This window comes from Scyliorhinus canicula, chromosome 7 (genome assembly GCF_902713615.1).
Source record: "Scyliorhinus canicula chromosome 7, sScyCan1.1, whole genome shotgun sequence".
Lineage (NCBI taxonomy): Eukaryota > Metazoa > Chordata > Chondrichthyes > Carcharhiniformes > Scyliorhinidae > Scyliorhinus > Scyliorhinus canicula.
This window is the reverse complement of record NC_052152.1, coordinates 85,238,876-85,259,557: the sequence shown is the minus strand read 5'-3', so window position 1 is coordinate 85,259,557 and position 20,682 is coordinate 85,238,876. Positions and strand designations below refer to the sequence as shown.

General features: G+C 43.8%; 1 protein-coding gene across 7 annotated transcripts in view; it reads right to left on the bottom strand.

Annotated features, from left to right (window-relative positions):
- Window positions 1-20,682, bottom strand: part of LOC119969104 (T-lymphoma invasion and metastasis-inducing protein 1-like) — a 420,850-nt gene that overhangs the window by 131,807 nt on the left and 268,361 nt on the right. For all 7 annotated transcript variants that reach the window (XM_038802310.1, XM_038802316.1, XM_038802313.1 and 4 more), the window contains one exon: window positions 7,200-7,279. In XM_038802310.1, coding sequence (XP_038658238.1) covers window positions 7,200-7,279 — 80 coding nt within the window. The remainder of the gene's footprint in view (window positions 1-7,199; window positions 7,280-20,682) is intronic.

The window sequence follows — 20,682 nt, the reverse complement described above, 5'->3', positions numbered from 1 at the left end:
CCAGGATAGTGGAGGAGGAGGTGGCCGTGGACCCTTTGGTGGCGATATTTGGGGTTTCAGAGATGCCGGAGCTCATGGAGAGGAGGAAGGCCGATGTCTTGGCCTTCACCTCTCTGATTACACGGCAGCGAATTTTGCTGGAGTGGCAGTCGGCATCACCACTGGGGGTAGCAGCATGGTTGGGTGACCTGTAAGACTTCCTGTGATTAGAGAAGTTAAGTACGAGTTAAGGGGCTCTTCAGGGGGGGTTTGAGGAAAGGTGTGGGATGTTTGTGACCGTGTTTGAAGGGCTGTTCGTCACGGGGGAGGAGGGGTGAAAAAGAGGAAAAATCTGTGCAGACTGTATAGTTGATTGTTAGGAAGTATTTTCCTGGGGTGTTTAATCGATGTATCCTGTTTTGATACATGTTTGGAATAAAATACATTTTTTTAAAAAGTAAATGGACATGGACTGTATCTGAGGAGTCACAAATCCACGCTTCTGACCTTATGGTGGAGTAGGCAGCACGATGGCAGTGGTTAGCACTGCTACCTCACACCACCAGGGACCTTGGGTGACAGTCTCTGAAGTTTGCACTTCCTCCCAGTGTCTGTGTGAGTTTCCTTCAGGTGCAGGTTTGATGGGGTTACAAGAGACTCGGTGCAGACTCAATGGGGTGAATTCACTGTAGGAATTTTATGGTTCTACGTAAGGTCATTGTGAAAGCAGCTGAAGATGATTGGGCCTAGGACACAGGTCCTAAAGTGACTGAAATCTTCAGCAAAGTGGGTTTTTAAGGAGTGCCTTCAAAGGATAGAGGGATTGAAGAACCAAAAGTTTCGGGAGAGAATTCCAGGCTGTTAGGCCTAGGTGATCGAACGTATAATCAATGTTTAAAACAGCGGGAGGATGCATAAGTAGTCAGAATCAGAGATCTATGGAGTTCAGGGAAAGGTGTAATTGTTGTATGGCTGGATAGGTTTAGAGAAATTAAATGGACAATGCTGTGGAGGGATCTCAACTCAAGCATGAGAATTTTAAATTTGAGAAACATAGGAAAGAGGTGTAGATCATATGGCCTGTCGAGCCTGGTCCGCCATTCAATATGACAATAGCTGATCTTCGGCTTCAACTCCACTTTCCAATCTGCTCCCCACAAATCTGTCTGTCTCAGCCTTAAACATATTCAATCATGGAGCAAACCCTCTAGGATAGAGCATTTCCAAAATTCACAATCCCTTGAGTGCAGAAATGTCTCCTCATCTCAGTCTTAATCCTTTTATCCTGAGATTGATACCATGTGTTCAAGATTCTCCAGCTAGGAGTAACCTCCTCAGTATCAACTCTGTCAAGCCCCTTCAGAATCGTGCCAGTTTCAATGGGATCACCTCTCATTCCTCCTAACTCTGGAGAATATAGCCCTAATTTGCTCAGCCTCTTATCATTATACAACCCTCTAATCCCGGGAATCAATCTAATGGACGTTCGCTCTCTGTATCCATTGCAATTATATCCTTCCTTAGATATGGAGACCAAAACAGCACACAGTACTCCAGGTATGGTCTGACAATTGTAGCACTATTTTTTTATTCTTGTACTCTTTAATCCCCTTGCAACATACCACTTGCAGTACTAATTATTTGCTCGACCTGTATTCATTTCCGTGTTCCTTGTCTGAGTACAGGCAAGTCCTTTTGAACACTGACATTTACAAGTTTCACACCTTTTAAAAAATATTCTGCTTTCCCATTCTTACAGCCAATTGATCAACCTTATACTTCCCACATTCTACTCCATTTGCCACCTTGCTGCCCACTCACTTGACCTATTTATATGCCTTTGTAGTCTCTTTTGTCCTCCTCACAACTTACAAGCTCATCAGCTAACTTAGATACAATACTCTCTGTCTCCTCATCTCAGTCATTAATATAGATTGTAAGTAGCTGAGGCGCAAGCACAGGTGCTTGTGGTACTCCAGCAGTCCTGTCAATGTGAAAATGCCACGTTTATCCTATTCTTTGTTTCCTACCCTTTATGCAATCCTCCATCCATGTGAATATATTACCTCAACCTCCATGAGCCCATGGGCTGGATTCTTCCGCGCCTCCCACCTCAAGAACGCCACAGGCGAGACGAGGACAATGGAGAAGTCCATTGGCCTTGGGTAGGATTCTCTGGTCGCCGGGCGGACACTGCCAGAGAATATGCCCCCTGTATAAACCTTTTCTGGGACCTTATCGAATGCCTTTTAGATATCAATGTAGGCTACATGCATTAGTTCTTCAAAAACACTGATAAATTTGTCAAAAACGATTTCCCTTTTACACAACCATGTTGACTTTCCCTAATCATGTCACGATTTTCCAAATTGATTATTAAGACTTCCTTCATAATTGATTGAGCAGTTTCCCAAAGACTCGTGTCAGGCTAAAACATCTGTACTTCAGTTTACTCCCTCCTTTCCTGGATAGTAGCATTACATTTGTTAACTTCAAATCTGCTTGGACCATCCTAGAATCTAAGGAATAGGGAATGAGGAACCCATAAACATCAGCACGGACACAGGTAATGAGAGAGCAGGACTGCGTGCAGAATAGGATATGGACAGGACAGCAGAGATTTTTTATTTTAAATGAGCTGATATCAGCAGAGTGTGAGGAATGAGATAGGAGAACATTAGAGTCTTATGGTGACAAAGTCATGAAGAGGATTTCAATGGAGAAAGGGCTGAGGTCGAGGATGAAGGAAGCAATGTTACAGAGATGGAAGTGGGTGGTCTTCCTGATGGGTTAAGCATAGAGCTGTAAGCTCGACATGAAGTCATGGGTCGGGGAATGGAATCCATGGCAATAGCGCAGATTTGTGGTGGGAGAAGGCAATGGCTTCAATCTTCCCAATGTTTAATTGCAGAAAAGTGTTGCACATCCAACACTAGATACTGGATTGCCAGTCTGGCAACATAAGAAGCAGCTGTGAGGTCAAGAGAGGATGTGGTGAATTAGATCTAGGAATTGACAGCAGGTATGTAGAAACTAACCTGTGTCTGTGGCTGATAGTAGCTCAGAGCAGCATGCAGATGAGGAAGACAAATGCTAGGTTCTTGGAGACTTCAGAGGCAAAAATGTGGGTGCAGTTTGAGAGATCACTGCTGGATATGCTCCCGCTACAGTTGGATAACGAATAATGGAACAAAGAGAGGCCGATCCACATTTACGTCACAACAATCCCAAATTTTCTGTTCCTTTACCCGTAGCCTTTTTTGTACTACATCTTTCTTGGTCATTGATTCTAAAATGAACTTTGAGTTCTGGTTACTCCCCTTCCTTATCCAGTATATTTTGTGCTCTATTATTCCTGACAGCTGGGACACAATGTGCCATTCCACACTTATAGTTGCAATGACAAAAATACTTGTCTCCTCTTCTAAATGTGGAATCCACTATTTTTTCCATGTTGCTGCACTTGGCCACTCCTTCACTTTCTTGGACAATCACAAATTCTACAGTACCACAGCATTACCTGTGATTATCCTTCTCGAGATCCTGATGCAAATGTCACAGATACTTGGGGCGCGATTCTCCGCAAATGCGGAGAGTCATAAAGGCTGCCGTGAAACCGGCCGTGTTTCACGGCAGCCTCCGCGCCCCCTCCTGGGACCCGATTCACCTCCCCTGGTCGGGGCTAGCATCGCGGCCCCGGGAAGAACGGCAGCGCGGGCTTAGCGAACGTTCGCTAAGCCCGGCCGCCAAGACTCACGGCGGCTGACGCGCACGATGACGTCAGCCACGCATGATGACGCGCACGATGACGTCAGCCAAGCGGTGGCATGGTTGCGCAGAACGGCACTTTGCGGCCGTTTTCACGAACTGTGATAGCAGGTGTGTTTAAATTCGTGAAAACGGCCGTAAAGGCCTGGGAACTCGGCCCATCGGATAGGGGAGAAACGCTGCTCGCCGTAAAAAAACAGCGAGCAGCGATTCGTGTCGTGGGGCAGCCGTGGGGGTGGGGGGGAGAATAGCGGGAGGTCGGGAAAAATGTCGGGAAGGCCCTCCCGCTATTCTCCGACCCGTCGTGGGGGGCGGAGAATCGCGCCCATGGTGCTTGTTTCAATGGACTCAGATTATTGCATTATTCCTCTTCCTGGTGCTCTTCTTTCTCCCAGTGAATAGTTGTCTACTTCTCTTCCTCGCTAAGTGTTCTATATGGGGGATGACGATTTACTGGAATATACATCCTAAGAACTCTTCCAGCCCCTCATTTGTGATGGGAGTATTTCCAGCTGCTGCTGAAGCTCAAGAAACAGAGTCCAAAGACAATCAGAGACAAATTGTCATCTGAAATCACATCGATCCAGGACCTCTCACATCACACAGATACCATATATCAGAGGTTTGGGATGTCCCTGACATTAAGTCAAACTAATTCCTGCTAAAGGTTTAATACAAATGTTTGCAACTTATTTAAATTTAATTTTAACTGAATGCACCTCGAGGCTACACGGCTCAGGTTAAACTCAACACTTGTTTCTTTTCACTTCACTGATGTTATATTTCCTAAAATTGAACAGGGCATTCTGAGGCTTGAGCATTAACAAGTTGTATAGTGCCTTTTACGCTACAAGCATCCCAAAGTGCTTTACAGTCGATAAGGTATTTTTGTAGTGTAGTGTGATGACCCATCGGCTGGGTAAAGCCTGAATTTTCTTTTGCACAATGTTCCTTTAAGGCCAAAGTGGGTCAGGAGCATTCCGAAAAAGGGTTACTTGGTTTCCTAATTAAGAGATTGTTACGATCTGTCATGCAAGTGTCCTCGAAGAAATGTTTGTATTATCACATGGCTTCAGTGATGTCATTGTGTGGGTGGAACTGGACTGTGGCTCTGGCTCTTACTTTCGTTTTGAGCTGGAGGCTGGGCCGTGGCTCTGAGTTTTACTTTCAGTTTACACTGTTGGCAGCTGGATTCAGAAAAAGGCTTCTCCTCTCTCTCTCTGTATGTTAAAAGGTGTCCAGATTACTTAATATTTAAAAGTGATAACTGTTTTCTGTAAAAAATTCAGACCTACTGTTTTGTTAAAAGGGTTTTCCTGGTTTTATTGGATGTTGTTATCAAGTTGAAGCAGCAGAAAGAGAAGTTATTAAGGGTACAGAGAGAGAGAGAATAGAGAGAGAGAGAGAACTGTAACTGTGGGGAATTTATGTTTGTGGTTGATAAAAAATGCTTACTGTGTGTATTTATAAAATATTAACTGAATTTATAGAATAAACTTTGTTTTGTTTAAAAGTGCTTAAGGTCTTCTGTTGAATGCAACCAGGAAAGTAGGCCCTTCTGTTCCTCGTAACCAAAGTCTATAAACAGTTGTGGGTCAGGTGAACTCCATAATATACTCAGGAGTTTTCTAAACCCTGGGCCATGACAGATCAAAGACCAGACCCCTAGGTTTTTGATCATTCTGGTTAGGGACCAATAACATTTTGTTTAAAGTAGACAAAGTTTGAGAGTCAAGACACTGGCTTAACAGATTAAAACCACAATATTCCACAGGTTTTGAACAAACAAAAATAAACATTACCATAAAAGGTCAAAACTATAAAAACTTACAAAATCAAACTTATACTCTTAATATTCAGGGCTGATATGACGTACATGTGAATAACCAGGGAAACCGTTGTTGAGGACACCACACTGTACAATAAATAGCAATTGCGACCAAGAATGAAGAACTCATTTAAGCACAGGTTTTTCAAACTAAATAGTAACTGCAGTACTATAGAGCAATTAATAATTGCATCAATAAACACAAACATAATTATGCAACATTGTTTTGGGACTTTCCCTCAAAGCTATATGTGTAAGTTAATTAAGCTAGTCCACATTTTAGGATTTTTGAAGCCGTTTAAAACTATGGCCGTGATTCAGCAGAGGAAAAGTCTACTTTTGGGTGCGTGTGACGGGGTGTTTCTCGGCGACTGCAGCTCCAATCTCCACCCCCACCCCACTCCCAACTTTGTCGAGGCACCTGGGAACCACCCCCCCCCCAACCTCACCCCATCTCTAATTTGTAAGGCCCCCCCCAACCCCTAGTCCCGACTGCTGGCCGTACAAACCTGGCATCTGGGCACTGGCAGTGCCAAGGTGACTATTTGGCAGTGTCAGGTGCCCAGGTGCCAGGGAACTACCCTGCCCAGTCCCCAACTGCCCTGGGGTCTCTAATGCCCTGTGAGACACTCTCCTCCCCCCTGCTCCCAGGATGCCGTTACTGGACTACATTTGTGTATACCAGTACGAAACAGCGCCCTGGTGAGGTCTCGCATGCGCGGCCAGTGACTACCGGCCCCTAATGGCTCATTGAAAGATGCAGATCGCGGCAGGCGGAGCGGTCGGATGACTCGCGATTGGCCCGGCATGGAGCCCAATTTGCGATTCTCACGCAGATCCGTGTCGGTGCAGTGGGGTCGCTGAATTGTGCACTATAACAATTACCAATGTGATAACATTTGTTTTTGAATTTTGTTTCTATAGTTATCGACATGGGAGAAAAATTAGACAAGTTAACCACCCAAGTGATCAATCTGAAAAAGTTGATTTAATACACAAGTATAAATATTAACAGAACATAATAACAATCTGAATATTGACCTTACTAAAATGAAAATAAATTTACAATATGTAATCATGCAACTTATGACATTATTATCCTATTGCAATAGAAAAAACATTTATTTCCGAAAGAACGTTTGCATTTAAATGCATCATATGCTACATACTCGAAGAATACATTTGAAGGTTCTGTAACTGAATAGTAAAGAAGTGAATTACAGTAGGCTTCACTCAAATACTGCTTAAAGTATTCAGAACGATTCTAGTGCTGCTTAACCTGAGGTAGCACACAGTGGTGCTGCTGCTTTGCTTATACTTTTGGAACACAGAATCAGAAAAAAATAGTATCATGAAAACACACATCTCTCTATTTGTCCTAATACTGCATATTCCCAGGACTACAGCTAATGAGCAAAACCTTTAGCAACAGCTACTGAATATGGGTGTGAAAATTTATCCGAGGAGCTATGCCAATGTCAATCATCAAATAGATTAACATTCTAATAAAGCTATGCTTCTCAACTCAAAATCCTCAAAATGTATTGAATAGGCTGATGGAAGGTCAGATATATGCACAGTCACAACTGTGATAATACAACAGTATGCAATGCAGCAGACTTACCGTACATCTTTCACCAGGCTCAAGTGACACAGCTAGTCTCTCTTTATTATAGGTCGGCTCAGTAGAGTTGTTCAACATTTCTGTTCAGAGGTTTAAAGAAAAGTAATTATATAATAAAAGCAACAAATCACAGAAACTTAATGATTAAAGTTGGACAAGGTAAATAAGGGCTTGCATCATTTTAAAATTGCATGTAAATACCTGATTTTTGTTTAAATTAATCTTTGGATGTCAATAGAAAACTTCAGCGGTTTCGAATGGACAGAAAACATTTTCAGGTAATAATGAATATTGCATGTTGTAATTACTCTTGTGCTACCAATACATTGTGCTATGTTCACAGATCAGCTCAAAGCATAGACATAAAGCTTTTGTCAACTAATAATAGGTCAGGTTTCGGGTAACAGGATTACTGCTACAAAATCCATTAAAGCGGTAAACTTTATATCTGCTATTTTGTTCACTATTAACAATTGAGGGAGTATAAAAAGACATCAACAACAGCTGGTAGAGATCACTTTTTCAAGTTCCCTGTAATTATTTGACGAGAGTGATAACAGCTGGTAGAGATCACAGCATCCAGTTCCCTTTAATTACTTTTTAAAAAGCGATAACCATTACAGCCCCCACAAGAAACATGGGGTGGATTGCAGGTTATGTTAGAAGTGTTTTTATGAGCACTGATTCACTGACAATATTTTCCATTTGTTTTGGTCTCCAGGATTTTTTATGCAGTGCATTACTTCACAAACAACTTCATATGTTTTGCACCAGCACAAAACTATTTTCCAATTGGTACTGAGTATGAAGAGAAGACAAATGGCAATTCAATAGTGCAACCACTGCAGCAGTTGAGGTAGGTTTAGGAAAATATAGGGTAGGTTTTCTTCTCCTGCACTGCAATAATGCTGCATACAAGAAGTCACAGCTACATACATCTTTCAGCATGGGAGATCTCCCTGATCTGCTCCCCTGCTGAGCTTTACACCAAAAAACAGGCTGTAAATTACTGCATCTGCAACTGTGCTTCAAATCTCGGAGATTGGAACCTTTCAGCCACTGTTGGGAGATCAGTAGCCAGAACACGCCCTTTAGAGCGGGTGCTTCAAATAAAATTTCCAATTGTTTTAATGATCTTTGACTTGTCCTCAGGATCCTGCAGAGCCTCGGGTCAGTGTGGCTCCAAAGTACACGGTTTTATGTGGGACACAATTGAGAAGAGGAGGTGCAAGCGTGAGAGCAGGCCCAAAATCTTATTTAAGTAATCCTCGCCCTGCATCTGTTGAAGACTATAAGGGCTGGTTTAGCACAGGGCTAAATCGCTGGCTTTGAAAGCAGACCCAGGCAGGCTAGCAGCACGGTTCAATTCCCGTACCAGCCTCTCCGAACAGGCGCCGGAATGTGGCGACCAGGGGCTTTTCATAGTAACTTAATTTGAAGCCTACTTGTGACAATAAGAGGTTTTCATTTCATTTCAAGATACAGGTCCTGTTGTGTCATGTGGAGTTCTCAACAAATGCTGTGGGACACAATGGAAAATATATATACTTTTTAAAAATATTTTATTAAGGCATTTATATAAACAAACAATACAAATAAGAGCTGAAGCAAAGTTGTACAACATAATAAATAACCAGCACCCACTACAAGGGGTGGTTTAGCTCAGTGGGCTACACAGCTGGTTTGTAATGCAGGACAAGGCAGCAGCGCGGGTTCAATTCGCATACCAGCTTACCCGAACAGGTGCCGGTAACTGGAAATATTGTGGGTCTCTGCCATCGTTCCTCTGACCCTTGCCCAGGAATTCCCAAGTGCACTCTCTTTAGTCAGCAGCGAGGAAAGGTTATTTTGAGTACCACCACCAACCCGAGCTCACAAAACAATGTCTAACTCATCGATCTTGAATTGTAAAAAGTCAAAAATCATTCCAAAATCAAGTTTGATTATTTTTTTCTGTATTCTTCCACGGAGTGTGGGCATCGCTGGCAAGACCAGCATTTGCTATCTATTCTTAATTGTCCTTGAACTGAGTGACTTTTTGGGCCATTTCAGAGGGCAGCTATGAGTCAGCCATATCGCTGTGGGTCTGGAGTCACATGTCGGCCAGGAAAGGATGACAGATTTCCTTCCCTTTCATATTCCATATTTATTAACAGTATTAAAATTCCACCAGTTGCTGTTGCACGAGTTGAGCCTATGCCCCCAGATAGAGCATTAGCCTGGGCCTCTGAATTACGAATTCAGTGGTATTATGGCCAATCCATCAACTCACTGACAATATAGTGAAATTAAAAGGAACATTGTTCAGATGAAATGAAAGGAAATGTTAGTGAACAGAACCCTAGGTAATTTTAAAAATACATTTAGAAAGGGAGATGGAAATCTACAAAATGTGACAAAAAGTTTCAAACAAAAATTAGCAAAAAATAAAGAGCAATGAAAAGGCTTCTTATAGAAGGAAGCTAGGGAAGAAATACAAAATGCTCTGACTATAATTTTCTAAAACTCTATGGAAACCTTTATTGTGCTGAATGGTACATTGACACTCTCAAATGCTTTAGGATGAGGGTCACATTCTTTCTCCTCTACTTGTCAATGTTTTTTGCACAGATTGTATGCTGTGAAATTCGGTATATTGGGCATGCTTTGTGCAAGTCCGACTCGGATTATTGCGAGGTAAAAATATTGTCAAAACAATATTCAACTCATCCATTTGAAAACATCTTGTTGATTAAAATACATCTACAACAACAATTTATATTTAAAGGTAAAGTCGCCAAAGTCCCAGATGACCATAGGCTTCTTTCCTTTTTGAGGGAGAGAGCTGACTGGTGCTGATTTAATCTGAGGATCACCACACCTCAGGTGAGGGGCAAGGTTGAGAAGGTGGGGCTTCACAAACAATTTATAGATTCATAGAATTTACAGTGTAGAAGAGGCCATTCGGCCCATCGAGTCTGCACCGGCTCTTGGAAAGAGCGCCCTACCCAACCGCACACCTCCCACCCTATTGTTGTTGGGTTACTGGTATAGGTATACGTGGGCTTGAGTAGGGTGATCATTGCTCGGCACAACATCGAGGGCCGAAGGGCCTGTTCTGTGCTGTACTGTTCTAATTCTAATTCTGTCCCCATAACCCAGTAACCCCACCCAGCACTAAGGGCAATTTTGGACACTGATGGCAATTTATCATGGGCAATCCACCTAACCTGCACATCTTTGCACTGTGGGAGGAAACCGGAGCACCCGGAGGAAACCCATGCACACACGGGGAGAACGTGCAGACTCCGCACAGACAGTGACCCAAGCCGGGAATCGAACCTGGGATCCTGGAGCTGTGAAGCAATTGTGCTAATCACTATGCTATTGTGATGCCCACTATATATGCATATTTCCTTTAATGCAATAAAACATCCCAATGCACTTCACAGGAACATAATAAAATAAAATTAGACACCGGACTACATATGATACAAGGGCAGATGATCAAATGTTGGTCAGAGGTTTTGGGCGGGGGGGGAGGAGATTCCAGAGCTAAAGGACAAGGTAGATGAATAAGAATGGAGCAATCAAATTAGGAATCCTCAACAGGCCGGAACAAAATGAACACTGATATCTTAGAAGGTTGTGGGATGAGAAGAAATGACAGAGTTAGAGAGGGGCAAGGTTGTGGAGGAATTTAAAAACAAGGATAAGAATTTTCATATAAACACATTGTTTGACCAAGAGCCAATGTAAGTCGGTGAGCACAGATGACGATAGGTGAACATTGTTTGGTTTGAGACAAGGCATGGGTGGAAGTAGGCGGTCTCAGCGATGGCATCGATGTGAGGTCAGAAACTCATCTAGCAATCAAAGGTGACGCCAAGATTGTAAACTGTCTGCTTAGTTTCAGACTGTTGCCAAGAAGAGGAAAGGAGTCAGTAGCTAGGGAAGTTTAAGTCAGGGACTTAAGTCACTGGCAGTCTTCCCATTATTTAAGTGGGGGAAATTCCACTCATTTAGAACTGGAAAACTAGCTCAACTGTGGTTCACAGCCTTCAAGTGTATTTTTTATGAAATAAAATGAATTCACAATTCATGAAATTTCAACCGATATCCCTTTAAAATTAAAGGCAAAATCTACAGTTGTAAATTAACTACTACCCTAAGTTCTTATTATCCAAAAGTTCCATCTTACTGAAACATCAGTACTATTTAGAATAATAATTCTATTTCATAAACCATTCGTCCTTAAGGAAGTGTCAAGTTTGGTAAAAAGCTGTGATTTAGGTTTCATTATTCTGCTTCAGGCAAACTAAGTACTTTTACTATTTTTTCAGTGATAGAAAATTTTACTCACATTTTTGTTCCTTAACAGCGAAACTTTGTTGACCAAAGTTTTCTGTTGACCAAAACAAATGTGAAACTAATTTTCCGTGTTTCCCCTCTCTTATATGTGTGTGCTTGTTTGTCCCTCTGTTACAGGCCAGGGTTTAGAGAATATCAAAGTATATCATGGGGTTCACCTGACCCACAACCGTTTATAGATTTTGGTTATGAGGAGCATAAGGGCCTACCTTACCCGTATACTAAATTCCCTGTCCTTATTCAACATTACCCTGCCTCTTATTTTCCTCCCCCCCCCCCCCTTTTCCCTTTCCCCCCCCCCTTACTGCTGACGTTCAGTTTTGTTAAAGAAATTGATGAACGGCTGCCAACTCCGGGCGAATCCCTGTATTGATCCTCTTAAAGCAAACTTGATTTTCTCCAGACTGAGAAACTCGACCATATCGCTTACCCAGACTCCTGATTTCGGGGGCTCAGAGTCGTTCCATCTCAGCTAGTTCCTCTCCGGGCCACCAGAGAGGAGAAGGCCAGAATAGTGGCCTCCGCAACCCCCCCCCCCCCCCCCCCTTGCCCCCTGATCTTCCGATACCATAAATATTGCTAATTCTGGACTCGGAGTAACCCTACCTTCCAGGACTTCTGACATAACATCTGCAAATCCCTGCCAGAATTCCCTCAGTTTCGGACATGCCCAAAACATATGAACATGGTTGGCCGGGCTACCCCCACACCGCCCACATCTGTCTTTCACCTCCTCAAAGAACCTATTCATCCGGGCTACCGTTATGTGGGCCCTGTAGACTACCTTGAACTGAATCAAACTGAAGCTAGCACAGGACAAGGATGAATTTACCCTTTTCAAGGCTTTTTCCCCACAGTTCAGTTTCCAGCTCTCCTCCCAACTCCTCTTCCCACGTCCTCTTCATCTCTCTGATAGGGGCCCCTTCCCATTCTAACAATTCCCTGTATATGTCCGAAACCTTCCCACCTCCAACCCCTGTTTTTAACAGCACTTTATCCTGTTGTTCCCATAGGGGGAGGCGAGGAAAGCTTGGGACCTGTCTCCGTACAAAGTCCCGCACTTGAAGGTACCGAAACGCGTTCCCTCCCAGCAAGTCAAACTCCTCCTCTAATGTCTCCAAGGTCGGGAAGCCCTCCTGGATGAATAGATCCCCAAACCTCTCAATCATTGCCTGCTGCCATACCTAAAGCCCCCATCCAGCCTCCCCGGGGCAAACCGGTGATTCTCACAGATCAGTGACCACACTGACGCCCCCTCCAGTCTCATATGCTGCCTCCATTGCCCCCATACTCTTAGGGCTGCCACCACCACAGGATTTGTGGAGTACCGAACCGGCGGGAAAGGCAGGGGCACCGTCAGTAAAGCCTCCATACTCGTACCTTTGCAGGATGCTGCCTCCATCTGCTCCCAGACCGACCCCTCCCCCATTACCCACTTCCTGACCATCGATATGCTGGCAGCCCAGTAATAGTTAATAAAGCTCAGAAGAGCCAATCCTCCTTCCCCACGGGCCCATTCTAGGAGTAACCTCTTTACTCTCTGGGTTTTACCCACCCATATAAACCTTGATATCGCCACATTAATACTTCTGAAAAAAGCCTTTGGGACAAAAATCGGGAGTCACTGAAAAAAGAAAAGCAGTCTCGGAAGGACAGTCATCTTCACCGTCTGAATCCTCCCCGCCAGCGTCAGTGGGAGCATGTCCCATCTACAAAAATCCCTTCTCATTTGATCTACTGCTTTGCCCAAATTTAACTTGTGAAGCTGCCCCCAATCCTTGGCCACTTGAATCCCCAGATACCTAAAAATGGTAGCTCCATCAGCCTCCTTTCCTCCTCCTGAACTTCCACTGTTACACACTTAGGGCATGATGTAACCAAAATAAAATAGAGTGTCGTTCTATGCGGAATTAGCGGGGTCCTTCCCAGCGCTTATAATGCGGGAACGATTCTGTTACCTATCGGCATTCTGTCTTGTTTTTGGGTGCTAGCATGGAATCCCCTGTCGAGGTCACACTTAGCCACATTTCCTGCACTGAGGGGCTCTGACGAGCAGAGCTTCTCACTGAGGAAGGGATCGGGACGTAATTTTAAAATGATACAACTTTGGGCAGGAACAGAAAAATGGAAATGGCAGGCTGGGCCTGCTCCCAACTCCTCTAGACTTGCATATCTTCCCTCCAGAAACAGATCCTTCATCTCTTTCACTCCTTTCTCCTCCCATCCCCGGAACCTCGTATCCATCCTCCCCGACGCAAGTCCATGATTCCCTCTTATCGGCATTACCCTTGGCTCTGTCTGTAACTTGAAGTGCTGTCGAGATTGCTCACAGATCCTCAGCATGGCTACCACTACCAGATTCCCAGAATACTTTCCTGGGACTAGTGGCAGCAGCGTCATTGCCAGCACCCACAACCCCAACCACTTACAGGACCCCACCTCCATCTGCACCCACAAAGCTTCTGATTCCTTCCTCCAGACTCACAGTTTCTCCGGATTTGCTGCCCTGTAATAGCGCAACCGACAGAGCCAAGTCACCCGATGGCCTCCTCTTTGGAGCACCGCCTTGCTTATTCTCGCCACCTTCCCTGACCACCTTTTAGTGCTTAACTATAGCTGGGGATCTGTGGTAAGTGCTGAACAGCGTGTTTAGATTATTATTTTGGATCTGGTGGGATTAAATGTATGGGGATCTTTGAGCCACTAAAATCAGCTAATAGATGAGCTCTGCCAACACAATCTCATTTTGCAGCTGGAGGCAAGTGAAGAAAACCAATGATAACAGCTTGACCTCTGCTGCTATCCTCAAACGTTCTCACTGATCCTTGAGGGATTACTCTATAGAGAGATATTTTGTGGTGAAATGCAGAGCTGTGCCATTTTCAGGTAATACAGCACACTGCATTCTCATGCAGGGATGGCTGAAAAATGTTTTTCCGTCTTCAACACAATGTATTAGTGGTGTATAAATTAACTCCTTTATGCTACTTCCCAGTGATGAAATTGCTTTCTTCATCATAGGATTTTGCTTAAGAGGAGATTTTGCTTTGTTTAAACTGTACCTTCAAGTAAAATTCTGACTTACATGAGTTGTAATCAATAAACAAGAGAATACTAATTCTGTTATAGATAGGATCTATATCATCAGGGATGCAATCGGATAACTAGTATATGGATGTAACATTCTGTGCTTGTGTTACGCAACCACTGATATGAAGACTGTATAAAGTTTAGCATGCAGTTTTTACCTGTTCATACCAAGCCCAATAATTCACACTATTAACCAGCGTGACCTCAGAATCAATTTAATTCCGATATGAAGTTCCTTAAAATTTAGTACAACATACAAGAAGTGTGAATACAATAAACATTACTTCATCAACCATAAGAGGGCTGAATTTGGCTTCCCTTTGATTGCTCATCAGTTCTGCATGGGAGAGCATAATGATAATCAATTACATTACTACAAGCATGTATATAGCAGTCAGATGAAAACTACTGTACCAAGCTTGTGACATTAAACCAACTGTGATATTGAAATAATACTTAATGGCTTAGATCATAGAACATAGAACATTACAGCGCAGTACAGGCCCTTCGGCCCACGATGTTGCACCGTCCTGTGATACCCTTCTAAAGTCCCTCTACACTATTCCCTGATCGTCCATATGCCTATCCAATGACCATTTGAATGCGTTTAGTGTTGGCGAGTCCACTACTGTTGCAGGCAGGGCATTCCACGCCCTTACTACTCTCTGAGTAAAGAACCTACCTCTGACATCTGTCCTATATCTATCTCCCCTCAATTTAAAGCTATGTCCCTCGTGCTGGACATCACCATCCGAGGAAAAAGGCTCTCGATGTCCACCCTATTTAATCCTCTGATCATCTTGTATGCCTCAAGTAAGTCCCCTTTTAACCTTCTTCTCTCTAACGAAAACAGCCTCAAGTCCTTCAGCCTTTCCTCATATGATCTTCCCTCCATACCAGGCAACATTCTTGTAAATCTCCTCTGTACCCTTGCCAATGCTTCCACATCCTTCCTATAATGTGGCAACCAGAACTGCACACAATACTCCAAATGCGGCCGCACCAGAGTTTTGTACAACTGCAACATGACCTCATGGCTCCGAAACTCAATTCCTCTACCAATAAAAGCTAACACACCGTACGCCTTCTTAACAACCCTTTCAACCTGGGTGGCAACTTTCAGGGATCTGTGGACATGGACCCCGAGATCTCTCTGCTCGTCCACACTACCAAGAATCTTACCATTAGCCCAGTACTCTGCCTTCCTGTTATTCCTTCCAAAATGAATCACCTCACACTTTTCGGCATTAAACTCCATTTGCCACCTGTCAGCCCAGCTCTGCAGCTTATCTCTGTCCCTCTGTAACTTGTAACATCCTTCTGCACTGTCCACAACTCCACCGACTTTAGTGTCATCTGCAAAATTACTCACCCATCCTTCTACACCCTCCTCCAGGTCATTTATAAAAATGACAAACAGCAACGACCCCAAAACAGATCCTTGTGGCACACCACTAGTAACTGGACACCAGTCAGAGCATTTCCCATCTACCACCACTCTTTGTCTTCTATCAGTTAGCCAATTTCTGATCCAAACTGCTGAATCACCCGGAAACCCATGCCTCTGTATTTTCTGCAATAGCCTACCATGGAGAACCTTATCAAACGCTTTACTGAAATCCATACACACCACATCAACTGCTTTACCCTCATCCACCTGTTTGGTCACCTTCTCGAAGAACTCAATGAGGTTTGTGAGGCACGACCTACCCTTCACAAAACCATGTTGACTTTCTCTAATCAAATTATTCCTTTCCAGATGATTATACATCCTATCTCTTATAAACCTTTCCAAGACTTTTCCCACAACAGAAGTAAGGCTCACTGGTCTATAGTTACCGGGGTTATCTCTTCTCCCCTTCTTGTACAAGGGGACAACATTTGCTATCCTCCAGTCCTCTGGCACTATTCCTGTAGACAAAGATGACTTAAAGATGAAAGCCAAAGGCTCAGCAATCTCCTCCCGAGCTTCCCAGAGAATCCTAGGATAAATCCCATCCGGCCCAGGGGACTTATCTATTTTCACACTTCCCAGAATCGCTTACACCTCCTCCTTATGAACCTCAAGCCCTTATAGTAGTCGCCTGTATCTCAGTATTCTCCTCGACAACATTGTCTTTTTCCTGTGTGAATACTGACGAAAAATACTCATTTAGCACCTCTCCTATCTCCTCGGACTCTACGCACAACTTCCCACTACTGTCCTTGACTGGCCCTACTCTTACCTTAGTCATTCTTTTATTCCTGACATACCTATAGAAAGCTTTAGGGTTTTCCTTGATCCTACCTGCCAAAGACTTCTCATGTCCTCGCTTGGCTCTTCTTAGCTCTCTCTTTAGAGCCTTCCTAGCTAACTTGTACCTGCCTAACAGGTACATACTTATCAAGGACACGCAGTAGCTGTTCCTTGAATATGCTCCACATTTCCATTGTGTCCATCCCCTGCAGTTTTCCTCTCCAGACGTGCATCCCAAGTCTTGCCTCATCGCATCATAATTGCCTTTCCCCCAGCAATAACTCTTGCCCTGCGGTTTATACCTATCTCTTTCCATCGCTGAAGTAAACGTAATCGAATTGTGGTCACTATCACCAAAATGCTCACCTACCTCCAAATCTAACACCTGTCCTGGTTCATTACCCAGTACCAAATCCAATACGGCCTCACCTCTTGTTGGTCTATCTACATACTGCATCAGGAAACCCTCCTGCACACATTGGACAAAAACGGATCCATCTAAAGTACTCGAACTATAGTGTTTCCAGTCAATATTTGGAAAGTTAAAGTCCCCCATAACAACTACCCTGTTATTTTCGCTCCTATCCAGAATCATCTTTGCAATCCTTTCCTCTACATCTCTGGAACTTTTCGGAGGCCTACAGAAAAGCCCTAACAGGGTGACCTCTCCTTTCCTGTTTCTTAACTCAGCCCATACTAACTCAGTATTTGAGTCCTCATCAAATGTCCTCTCAGCCACCGTAATACTGTCCTTGACTAACAATGCCACCCCTCACCCTCTCTTACCACCTTCCCTGAGCTTACTGAAATATCTAAACCCCGGCACCTGCAACAACCATTCCTCGCCCTGCTCTATCTATGTCTCAGAAATGGCCACAACATCGAAGTCCCAGGTACTAACCCACCTTATTCCGGATGCTCCTGGCATTGAAGTAGACGCACTTTAGACCACCTTCCTTCCTGCCGGTACACTCCTGCAACTTTGAAACCTTACTCATGACCTCACTACTCTCAGCTTCTTGTGTACTGGAGCTACAATTCAGGTTCCCAATCCCCTGCTGAACTAGTTTAAACCCTCCCGAAGAGCATTAGCAAACCTCCCCCCGATTATATTAGTACCCCTCTGGTCCAGGTGTAGACCATCCCGTTTGTAGAGGTCCCACCTACCCCAGAATGAGCCCCAATTGTCCAGGAATCTGAAACCCTCCCTCCTGCACCATCCCTGCAGCCACGTGTTCAACTGCTCTCTCTCCCTATTCCTCGACTCGCTAGCACGTGGCACGGGTAACAACCCAGAGATAATAACTCTGTTTGTTCTAGCTCTAAGTTTCCACCCTAGCTCCCTGAATTCCTGCCTTACATCCCTATCCCTTTTCCTACCTATGTCATTGGTACCTATGTGGACCACGACTTGGGGCTGCTCCCCCTCCCCCTTAAGGATGCCGAAAACACGATCTTATGGTCAGTGATAAAGTAATGGTGCTTGCTGCTGACCTCAAAGAATCAAGCAATCCCTTTGACATGGATTTTTTCTTTCCTGATGTTTTTTTGATTCTGGGGCAAGTCAAGGATACCTCCAGGCATCCAGCAACATTTGCATCATCGAGCAGAGTAAACACCCAATCAGATTTGTTAGCACAGTGGTTAGCACTGCTGCTTCACGGTGCCAGGGACCCAGGTTTGATTCCCGGCTTGGGTTATTGTCCGTGTGGAGTCTGCACGTTCTCCCCGTCTTTGCGTAGGTTTGCTCCGGGTGCTCATGTTTCCTCCCACAAGTCCCGAAAGACGGGCTTGTTAGGTGAATTGGACATTCTGAATTCTCCCTCTGTGTATCTGAAGAGGCGCTAGAGTGTGGCGACGAGGGACTTTTCACAGTAACTTCATTGCAGTGTTAATGTAAGCTTACTTGTGACACTAATGAAGTTTTTATTATTATTAAAAGATTCAAATGCTTTCATAGAGAGGAAACCAGGAAGTAAACCACAAAATCCCTTTAGTTTTTAAATTTTACGGATAGTAATATATATATATATATATATAAAATGGGACGTTCAGATGGGATTAAAGTAGGAATAATACATCATAAACATTGTTTTTAAATTTCTTTAAAAATATGTGAGAATTAATTATTAAATGAAGATATGTCATGCAATAAATATCAGATTGTTCTTTCAGGACCAGTGAGGACTTTTGCAGTAATTATTAACTTAATAATAATAATCTTGATTGTCACAATTAGGCTTACATTAACACTGTTCTGTCACAGACTGACCTAAAAGTGTCCGCTCCCAGTCCACTCTGGCCAAATCATACCTGATCTTATTAAAATCGGTCTTCCCCCTGTTTAGAACTTTGATCTCAGGCCCTTCATTGTCCTTTTCCATAACAATCTGGAATCTAATGGAGTTATGATCACTGTCTGCAAAATGTTCCCCCACTGATACTTCAACCACCTACCCAGCTTTGTTACTGAAAATTAAGTCCCCTCTCTTGCAGATCCTTGTTCTACGTACTGGCTTAAAAAGTTCTCCTGAATGCATTTCTCGAATTCCGCTCCCTCTAAACCTTTCATACATTGGCTTCCCCAGTTAATATTGGGGAAGTTGAAATCCCCCACTATCACTACCCTATTACTTTTATACTTCTCTTAAATTTTCCTACACATCTGCTCTTCTTTTTCTTGGACTGTTTGACTCCCACCAACGTGATTGTTCCTTTTTGGCTTTTAAGTTCTACCCAAATGGCTTCAGTCGAAGAGCCTTCCAAGACGTCATCCCTCCTTACTGCTGTAATTGATTCCCTGATCAAAATTGCAACACCGCGTCTTCTTTTCCCTCCTTCCCCTTCTCACCTGAATATTCTATATGTTGGAATATTGAGCTGCCAATCCAGCCCCTCCCTCAACCATGTCTCAGTGACACCATATCCCCATGTTTTAATTTGTGCCCTCAATTCATCTGCCTCGCATTAAAATAAATACCATCCAATCTTGCCAAACTCCCTGGTGACTTAACTGGTCGAGACATTCTATACTTTCCTGACTCATTTGATGTCTCCTCTAATTTTGGCTGTGCATCTATCCCTGCTGAACCGTCTCTCAGGATCCTTGCCAATTTAGTTTAAACCCTCCCCAACAGCTCTAGCAAACCTCCCTGCAATGACACTGGTCCTATTTCGGTTCAAGTGAAACCTGTCCGCCTTGTACAGATCCCACCATCTCCAAAAACGGTCCCAATGTCCCAGAAATCTAAAGCCCTCCCTCCTGCACCATCTCTCCAGCTACGTATTCATCTGGACTAACCTCCTATTTCTATACTTACTAGCATGTGGCACAGGAAGTAATCCAGAGATTAATACCTTCTGAGTCCTGATTTTTAATCTACTTCCCAGCTCCCCAAATTTTGTTTTCATTCAGGACCTCATCCCTTTTACTGCCTAAATCGTTGGTACCAATATGCACCACAATATCTGTCTGTTTCCCCTCCCCTTCAGTATGCCTCGCAGCCGTTCAGTGACATCCATGACCCTGGCACAAGGGAGGCAACATACCATCCTGGAGTCTTGCGGTCACAGAAACACCTCTCTGTTCCCCTTACAATTGAATCCCCTACTACTATAGCCTTGACAATCTTCCTCCTCCCCTCTTGTGATGCCTACCCATGATGCCATGAAAATGGCTGCCACTGCTTTCCCCAACAGTCATCTCCCCCAACAGTATCCAAAATGGTATATCTGTTAGAAAGGGGGATGGCCACAGAGGACTCCTGCACTACCTGCCTTCCTCTACTCTGCTTGTTCAATCCTCAC